Below are 9,331 nucleotides of genomic sequence, written 5' to 3'. Positions count from 1 at the left end.
AATGTTCCTAATATGTTTCAGGTCACAGATGATCAGAGATCAACAGCTCTGAGCCAAATCAGAGTTGGAGATCTGCTGAGATCAGCACATGCTTTCCGACATGTCCTGCTGATTTCAGAGCAGATGCGAACTGATAGCGAACTCGTGTACACAAACACCCACATGTATTTAATGAGCAAACTTTGCCTGACTATGTGAAGTACAACAATAATATTCCCTCCATCCCTGAATAATGGGTTGTAGGGGTGAAGGGGATGGAGGGAGAGAGCGGTCCACCCCGCGGTCGTGGTTGCATGCATGAACGAGTGTGCAGGCAGCAGGTTTGCTGTTTGTTGTTTTGCCTATACACCAGGGTGGATGCTGTTGCTGTAGGTGCTGGAATCTATCCATGGGCCCATCTTTGGCATCTATGACATCTTACACCCAATCAGGGTATTGTTTTACCATGTGGGCCGGTTGCACCTCTAATGGTAGTTTATTCGCTGGGTTAAATGGCTTCAGAATGAGAGTCTGTCATAAACGTATCAGGGACATCTGTAATAATAGTTGGCATGTTGGCGTGTCCCAACACATGGTGTTGTGAAAGAATCGCTAATACATATGCCCAGAAACACTGGACATACAAACCACACAATTGTGTTTTGATGGTGTTATTGTTTCCTTATAAAGACACTAACAGAGTGGAAACCACTGATCTTTATGACATACTTAAAGACGGTGCGCTCTGTCTGGTAAACAGCTATTACCTCCTCAGTGCTAAGTGACTCCCACAGCTGAAGCCATTAGCGCGGCCTCCTACAGACTCCTCCTAAGCCCCGTTGATCCCTCAAGGCGTTAGTCACGATCTATAACGGTGCTGCAAAATACCTGCGCGCTGCATCCGAGCCCGGCAGAAATTTCGCGCGACGCTTCTGATTTGAGCAGTTTCCCTGTGTTTCTCGCGTGGAAATCGAGGCCTGATCCCATCCCACCGCCGCCCCGATCTGCGCTGGAGAAGAAACGACGGCTTCACAAAAAAAGACGTGTCATTAGCTTTGTTGTCCGCCCTCGGAGGAAAGTGACATGACACAAGGGAGGCCTCCAAATGATCATTATGGTCTGTGTAATGTGGTCGTTAGCCATGTTTGTGATGGCTCCTGTTGATACGCTGATGGTGCCCAACACGTTCAATCACTGAATGAAACTCCTGGAGTAACGTGTTGGGAAATCACACCCCGTCTCATAGTTACTCCAACAAACAGTGCGAGTTTCACCCGGCGACGTCTTCCCGTTACTGGGAAAGGTCGCCGGTCGAATCCCACAGCCAGGACTCCCAGTGACACTCCCGCACTTTCCAAACAGGTTTTCTCCAATGGTTCATTAGAAACGATGACTCTGGTGATTGTCATGACGCTGCAGTATTTTCATAGTGGCCATGCAGGCTTTGGTGGGTGTTAGAGGAACATGCGCTGTGGGATTTGTGACTTGCAGTGAAAGTTCACCTGCTCATTACGTCCACGGCGTCTCTGGCCGCCGTTCCCTCCTCCTCCTCCTCCTCCTCCCTCTGCAGCCATTCATTCCCAGCCCTTTGATTCGTCTCCTCCCTGCAGGTTGGAGTATATAAATATGCTCCTGCTCATGTCACACAAATTTCACTTCAGCGACATGTTTAAGGTGTTTCCCCTTTTTGTTATGAGTGCTGTGGAGTTGCGTTATTGCTGTTAAGGGTAAGGCTGAGATCTTTCATCATTTTCATGCGTCCTGTTTAATAATCTTCTGCGTCTCTTTTTAAACGTGAAGCTAAACTTCACATTTTTAATCTACCTCGCTTTTTTATGCAGCGTTCATTTCTCCTTCCAGGCCGACGTCAGGTGCCAATGTCTCCATCTCTGTCCAGATCGGCTCCGAGCCTGCTCAACCACTGGTGGAGCCAGATGAGGTTTCGCCTGCAGAACAAGAAAGGATGGAACGAGATGTTAAATGAGACGTTTCTGCTGCACGCCAAAATGTAAGAGACTCGTCCCGGCCCCGCATTGAATCTGTCACCTTTAACCAAGCGCCTGTGACTTTACAGCCGCCTGCACAGTAAAACGGGAAAACAGACACCTGAGCTGACGCATGTAAACAAACAGTGTAAAGCCAAGAAATGAAGCACAAAGTCTGTTTCCTACTGGATTTTACAAGATGTTAAGGATTAGTAAAATCATCAAGAGCAGCTCTAGTTGTAAAAGTATTAAGTTGTGTTGGTTTTGATCACTTGGGAAGGAGGAATGCCTGTCACCTGTGTTGAATTCTGTGACCCATCACATTCTGTGACCTGTAGCAGTTGACCTTCATGTAACAGGGCGTGTACTATGTATCAGTGAGCTGTGTACAGGACATTCACTAAATACAAAAGAGAAAATAATATTTGAGAGAAGAATTTGTAAGCACAGAGATAATGAAGTCTCTCTGAAGAATTATTAAAATGTTTTCATGATTCAAAAATGTAATATTTACAAAGAGAAATATGTTTTTTAAGTAGAAGGTTTCACGACTGAAATAGAGCTTGATTTCCTGCTGTCTTCTTTTCACAGCATTAATGACACTCCTCTCTTCTACGCGGCGAAGAGGAACAGCGTCGACTGTGTGAGGAAGCTCCTCGGCTCCGCTTCCACCAACATCTTCGAGAGAGGTACGGTTGAACCCGGACTCCGACCTTCGCCCGTGCGGCTGCGTCCGTATATCATAGCGGCTATGAATCTGTGATGCTGTCACCCAGGGGCTCTCGGGGAGACGGCGCTTCATGTGGCGGTGATGAACGACAACCTGGAGGCGGCCGTCGCCCTGATGGACGGCGCCCCCGAACTCATCAACGAGCCCATGACCTCCGAGCTCTTCCAAGGTGGGCCAATGCGAAGTCGAGGGCACAGCGCGGTTAGGGTGTTCGGAAGCATGGATGTAGCTCAGACCTGCTAGCAGGCTTCACTCACGGTGCTCATGCCTCCGGCCTCAGGTGTTACTGCTCTTCACATCGCTGTGGTCAACCAGAACATCAACCTGGTCCAACAGCTCATCAAACGTGGCGGTGATGTGTCCAACCCTCAAGTCACGGGCCTGTATTTCAGGAAGAGGATCGGAGGTCTCATATACTTTGGTAAGTCAGTCCTAAAGTCAGTCCTGAGTCCTAAATAGTTTTGGTCTAAATCTTCGGTATTTATGATTTTCTGCTACAAAACTGTGAATGTGAATCGACAGGTGAGCACATCCTGTCCTTTGCCGCGTGTGCTGGGAACGAGGAAATCATCTCCATGCTGATCGACGCAGGAGCCAGCACGCGAGTCCAGGACTGCAGAGGTAAGAGGCTGCTCCACAGCGCGGCTCCCGACTCCAAAAACCGTCAATGACGCCTCCCGTCCTCCCTCGTCCGCTCTGCAGGCAACACCGTGCTCCACATCCTGGTTCTGCAGCCCAATAAGATGACGGCGTGTCTCACCATGGACCTGATCCTGGCCCGCGACGCCGAGAGGGACCACCCGGTGCCGCTCGACATGGTCCCGAACTTCCGAGGCCTTACGCCTTTTAAAATGGCTGCCAAAGAAGGCAACACCGTGGTGGGTCTCGCAGGGGTTCGGTCCAAGAGAGAAGATTACGAACTATGCGTGTCCTCACTGCTCCGTCGTTTGTGTTTCTCAGGCATTTCAGCACCTGGTCAATAAAAGACGCGTCTTCCAGTGGAATCTGGGTCCTCTGACATCTCACCTGTACGACCTGACTGAGATCGACTCCTGGGCCGACGACAAGTCTGTGCTGGAGCTCATAGTGGTCAGCCAGAAAAGAGAGGTACGGTACAAGTGTCAAGGTTTGGCTTTAGCCTGCTGCGTAACACGTGGTCGCGCTGACGAGGCGATCTGTGGTGTGCAGGCGAGGAGGATCCTGGAGCTGACCCCCGTGAGGCAGCTGGTCAGCCTCAAGTGGGACCTGTACGGAAAACACTACTTCAGGTAATGTCCGTGGGGCTCGAAGCTCCAAAACTGCACGTGCAGCGTTGTTTGACTGCGTTTCCCCTTCCAGGCTGCTGCTGCTCATGTACCTGCTCTACATCGGGACCTTCACGCTGTGCTGCGTGTTCCGCCCCCTCATGGACATCCCAGGGAACTACACGCAGTCAGACACGGATAAAACCATCCGCATACAGAAAGGACTCAATGTGCGTTGCAGTCACGGCACAAGCGCCCCAGACTCGAGGACGGTTCGCTGCGTATAACGCACACTTATGTTTCCTGTCTCAGGAGAGTTACGTGACACACGGCGACAAAGTGCGGCTGGCAGGCGAGATCATCAGCGTCCTGGGAGCGTTCGCCATGCTGCTGCTGGAGGTGAGGTCATGAGCCATCTTCATGCCGCGACCGGCGTTACAGTGCACGTGAACCTGCTGCTGTGTTGGTGTTGGCCACAGATCCCCGACATGCTCAGAGTGGGGGCGAAGCGCTACTTCGGCCAGACTGCGCTGGGCGGCCCCTTCCACGTCATCCTGTAAGTGCACGGCGGGGGGCCGGAGTTGACCCGGCGCCGCCGAAACGCCCGCTAACCTCACCGCTGTCCCTCCAGCATCAGCTACGCCTGCCTGGTGGTGCTGCTGTGCGTCTTCAGGCTGTGCGAGGTGCAGGGGGAGGCCGTGGTGATGTCCGTGTGCCTGGTCCTCGGCTGGTGCAACGTCATGTTCTTCGCCCGAGGGTTCGAGATGCTCGGCCCCTACGTCATCATGATACAAAAGGTGGGCGGCGCATGTAACGGGTTGGGGGTGTGCACCTGCGCCGGAATGGCTGATGAGCAGATGGGTTCTGGATGCCTGAGGTTTGTCTACTTGTGTCTCGTGTGTTTCCAGATTTTATTTGGGGACCTGGCAAAGTTCATGTGGCTGATAGTGATTGTTCTCATAGCCTTTTCCACCTGTAAGTATTCTATGGGCATCAAGAGCAAGTGTTACAAGACAAAATATTGTGGAAATGACAATGTTGAGCCATTTTGGCTGTTTTTCGCTCCCAGCCCTGTGGATGGTGTACATGACCCAGGAGCCTGGCTCCCTCCCTGCCTACACCTCCTTCCCCATCACTCTGTTCTCCGAGTTTGAGCTCAGCGTGGGCCTCATCGATCTGCCCGTGGACCAGACCATCTTCACGCCCCCCATCGTCAACGTGATGCACGTCGCCTTCTCCATAGTCTCCTACATCCTCCTGCTGAACCTGCTCATAGCCATGATGAGTGACACGCACTGGAGGGTGGCCCAGGAGAGGAATGAACTCTGGAGAACTCAGGTGCGACTAAAAGAAATGAATCAAGTCCACTCAGACACAGGTGTGAATGCGCGTTCTGAGCACCGTGTTGATGCTGTGAAGGTGGTGGCCACGACGCTGATGCTGGAGAGGAGGCTGCCGCGCTGGCTGTGGCCGCGGCTCGGCATATGTGGGCTGAACTACGGCCTGGAGGATCGCTGGTTCCTCAGGTGAGTGACTGACGTGGCAACACAGAAAGCTGACACCATAATATCACTGCCTCAATTCTCCAAAAATACTCACACTGACAGAAAAAGGTTCGTTGAGTCACCACAAGCTGAGTCGCCTTTAAGACACTGCAGCCACAAGCCACGATGAGCAGGACAGCACCACTCTCACTGTCCTATAATAGCAGCGCTCATCACTTTCCCACTATTTAAAGCAGCGGTTCAGCGTGTGGGGTGTGTGCTCACGGTGGGTAAATGAGAAGCTCTCCTGTGACCGCTGCTTCATCGTCTCCACAGGGTCGAGGACAGAAACGACCCAAAGATGCATAAGATGAGGCGATACATCAAGGCCTTCGCCAAAGACGATAAGAACAAAAGCAAAGATTCTGAGAAGACCGACGCGAAGAAGGGCTCCCCCGGCCTCAGGTCTAAGAGCAGCGGAGGGTTGAACTCCGTCGGGAGGCTCTCGGGGTGGCAGCTGATTCGCCTCAGCGCTCTGGGCTATGAAATGGAGAATCAGCTCCAGGGCGGGGAGGACATTTAACGCCTGTGCACTGGGACATTGCCTCTGAGCCGCCGGTGCCTTTTCTAAGGCCTCAGGATATTTCAGTTTTTCTGTGTAGTCCACAATGTAATTATTTCTTCAGTATTAACAGAAAAGAGTGGATTATTTTTCTAGTCATTAAGGAACGTGTACTGTAGCAGATATATTTTCTAGGCTTAAAGTAAAGGGAACATAGACGATTAAGCTGTGTAGTATATTTTATGAGCATAAAAAAGGGATTAGACAAAATGACTGGCCTTAATTTCTGAAGAGATCGTACAGCAGAGCAATACAGTATAAAATGTGTGTCAGTGTCAAACTATTTGCTACAACACTGCAAGAAAATACAAAAATCTAATTCAGTTACTTAAACAACTGATTGTCTAGGAACGTTATGGTCCTTCGCTGGATGCTATTGATTTAGACGCGAGCTAAACGGACAGTTTGGAATGTCTTCGTCTTCTGTGCTTCCTTCGCTTCATCTGCTGCTTCATGTGTCAGAACTGCAGCTGACAGATGAAGTAGGTGTAGGCTTGGCAGGACGCCTTGATCCAGTTCTTGTCCTGTGGCCCGGTGCTGTCCAGGATCCCACAGTCCCCCGATGTTTCGTCTTTAGACCAATAACTGCAAACAGGAGCAGACCCTGGCTCTTTATTTCTGCTCGCGGGACATAAAAGGTTTTTACTGATGACCTCTCACCTCTGCTGCACCGCGCTGTGATTGACCCAGGCCCACCTGTCTCCTTTCTGTCTCAGCCCGATCCAGTATTTCAGATCTCCCTCCTTCGTCAGGAAATTCTAACACACAAAAGAATCGACTCTGTTTGTGAATCGCGATCGCGCGGCGCATTCGGGACAGGAAGTGACACTGGGCACAGACAACATGAGCTGGACCTGCGTGGTCTGGCTGCCGATGACGGCCAGAGACCCCCCGCTGGCAGTGCAGTTCCTCTGGCTCTCGTCCCAGCTCAGCCTGAAGGTGGACAGGTAAAAACACGAGCGTCCGTAGCTCAGCCACCCGGATGCACACTGTCGGCAGCCGAAGTCTGCGAGGAGGAAGGAGGGCTTTAATGTTTGTGCATATCTGTGTTTATCTGTCAGACGATAAATAATAAAACTCTTCAAACTCAGCTGAACTCTTCTTTAAATCAGGTGAAATCTGTGTAGTTCTCTAAAACCAAGCTTCTGAACTGACTTCCCCGGTTCGACAGACTGATGAAATAATGAAAGCAGAACTATCCCTGGAAACGCAGACTTTAAGGAGTTTTTATTTAATCAGATGATCTTGGCGCTTTCCTCACTTCTGCGTTGACTGCTGGGGTACTGAGCCTGACACTGCTCGTAGCTGCAGCTTGGGGAAGATGGCCGGATCGCTGGGTCCGCTGGTGTTTCCTGTCTCTCCGGGCAGACCTTGGATCCCGTTACAACTGGAAACCAGAGCACAGTGAGCTGCGAGGAACAAAAGCACTGCCCCCAGGCTGCAGCAGCAGCAGCAGCAGCGCTCCAGTCTGACACACTTTATATTCGCACACCATGGGTTGATCGATCAGTAAACAAAGCACGAGCCTGCGTTTACAGTGGAGATACTCACGCTTCATGCTGAGGATGATGACAACCACCAGCAGGATCAGGCAGAGGATGCTGAGGAACAGACATCCTGAGGGGTACCGACGTGCGCGTCCCTCCGTCGGAGTCCCTGAGAAAGAAAACACAGACAGCAGTGAGACATTCCCACAGAGCCGAGGCGTCCCGCCAGCTCACACTACCTTTCTCTGCCTCCAGTTCCACCGACAACTTGGAGGACAGGCTTTCCTTGACATCCTCCTTCTTATCCTCAGCATAGCCGCGGCAGAACTTGATGTACATGCTGGAACGTCGGCTGGGGTTCGTCGGGAGGCTTGTTTACCCCGTCCTGCTCTGCCTTCCTGCGCTGCTGAGTCACGCCTGCCCACGGCTGTACAGTGTTTAAGCAGCTCCCCTTCTGTTCGGTCACCATAGCAACTTGACCTTCACTAATCTGTGAATTATTCATGAACAGCAGCCCTGTCCTTAATTCCCCCAGACTTCTGCTGTTTGTCCCCGGCCTATCTCTGTAGGAACGCTGAGTGAGGACGGCGGCGCCCAGACGCATCATTTACACTGTAAATGTGTGATTGGAGCGGAGGATGGCCAGGTCGTAGCCTAAACACCACCGCCAGCGAGAAGTGTTTGCAAAAGTATAAACACATGAATCATTCTTCAAAGGCAAAGCTGCTTAAATTACGCCAGTAACAGAATATATTTATTCCTTCTAATACTCAGAACTTTACTGCTTTATTTAGCATGTTAATGGTCATTCTACTGCTCTCTTTCTTCCTCTCTTTTCTGCTACTTATTTTTGTCACTATGTTCATACTGGACACTTTGCTTTCTGCTGTAACAGGATCTGAATGAATGAACAAATTACTGTACACTGTATTTTATGTAACTCTGGTTTAACATCTGAGCTTTTTGTTTTTATTGGGTATATGATTCCCTCTATTACAATATGTTTACATGGGATAACCCACACATAATAATTACATTTTAATATGGATACAGAATTGAATTTAATATTGCAATAACACAACTCTGCAGTAAATAAAGATTATTTCTTTTTTTCTCTATTAATATGATATGATTATTTCTTGATTGTGCCTCTGCTTTCACATTTCCTTTTTCATCGTGCAAGCCATATTTTAATGGAAAAACATTGTATTACTTCCAACGTGAAGCAATGCCTCCCCTTTATGCATTTCTTTATTTGTGGAATACGTACCGTTTGCAATAGGAGCGACATCTGCGGAGGCTTCTTCGTAGACATTTTCTTCTGCTGCAAATTTAAATATTGCATCGTGAACAAAAATGCAACAAAATCATTAGTGATTATTTTACTAATACCAACTTTCCCTTACTTTTATTTTTTAGGCTTTTCATAAGTCAAGCACAAACTTTATCCTCACAGCTTAACAATATGCAATAGTTATACATTTATAGCTCAGCCTGGTATAATTGATTTGGTTGTACCTTCACTTCTGGTCTCCAGCAATCGTTTACATGCTCCTTTATTATCATCCTTGTTCCATTCCTTCTCTATGCTGATCTCTTCCATCTCCATGTTGCCTCTGATCTGTTTCTCTAACTTTCGATTCACCAGAGAAGTCCGATCTGGTCAACTGACAATGATGTTATGTAACCTTTTGTCACACACAAGTGCAATTAAATGCTATTGGGAAATGTGTCAAGAAACTAAAACATATGTTGACTTTCCACTAAATATGACTCATATTATTAACCAATAAATTAAAG

At 49.3% G+C, this 9,331-nt stretch overlaps 2 protein-coding genes across 3 annotated transcripts; one reads left to right on the top strand and one right to left on the bottom strand.

Annotated features, from left to right (window-relative positions):
* Positions 1-1,734: 1,734 nt before the first annotated feature.
* trpv6 (transient receptor potential cation channel, subfamily V, member 6) lies at positions 1,735-6,553 on the top strand. Its single transcript, XM_029128966.3, has 16 exons — positions 1,735-1,987; positions 2,556-2,653; positions 2,741-2,863; positions 2,975-3,115; positions 3,217-3,315; positions 3,397-3,572; positions 3,655-3,801; positions 3,883-3,962; positions 4,033-4,168; positions 4,251-4,337; positions 4,418-4,494; positions 4,570-4,735; positions 4,847-4,913; positions 5,008-5,276; positions 5,358-5,464; positions 5,759-6,553. The coding sequence occupies exons 1-16, from the start codon at positions 1,815-1,817 to the stop codon at positions 6,003-6,005; spliced, it is 2,193 nt and encodes a 730-aa protein (XP_028984799.1). The 5' UTR covers positions 1,735-1,814; the 3' UTR covers positions 6,006-6,553.
* si:dkey-26c10.5 (uncharacterized protein LOC563797 homolog) lies at positions 6,206-9,202 on the bottom strand. 2 transcript variants are annotated; one of them, XM_029129077.3, is made up of 7 exons: positions 9,050-9,202; positions 8,802-8,855; positions 7,596-7,700; positions 7,306-7,431; positions 6,899-7,050; positions 6,705-6,802; positions 6,206-6,629 (listed from the first exon to the last, which is right to left on the bottom strand). In XM_029129077.3, the coding sequence occupies exons 1-7, from the start codon at positions 9,138-9,140 to the stop codon at positions 6,503-6,505; spliced, it is 753 nt and encodes a 250-aa protein (XP_028984910.1). In that variant the 5' UTR covers positions 9,141-9,202; the 3' UTR covers positions 6,206-6,502. The 2 variants fall into 2 exon arrangements, with proteins under 2 accessions (XP_028984910.1, XP_028984911.1); XM_029129078.3 differs by lacking the exons at positions 8,802-8,855; positions 9,050-9,202 and adding an exon at positions 7,771-8,185.
* Between the last annotated feature and the right edge of the window lie 129 nt (positions 9,203-9,331).

Source organism: Betta splendens, chromosome 16 (assembly GCF_900634795.4).
Source record: "Betta splendens chromosome 16, fBetSpl5.4, whole genome shotgun sequence".
In the NCBI taxonomy this organism is placed as follows: domain Eukaryota; kingdom Metazoa; phylum Chordata; class Actinopteri; order Anabantiformes; family Osphronemidae; genus Betta; species Betta splendens.
The sequence above is the reverse complement of the archived record's forward strand: the minus strand, read 5'-3'. Positions and strand labels throughout refer to the sequence as shown.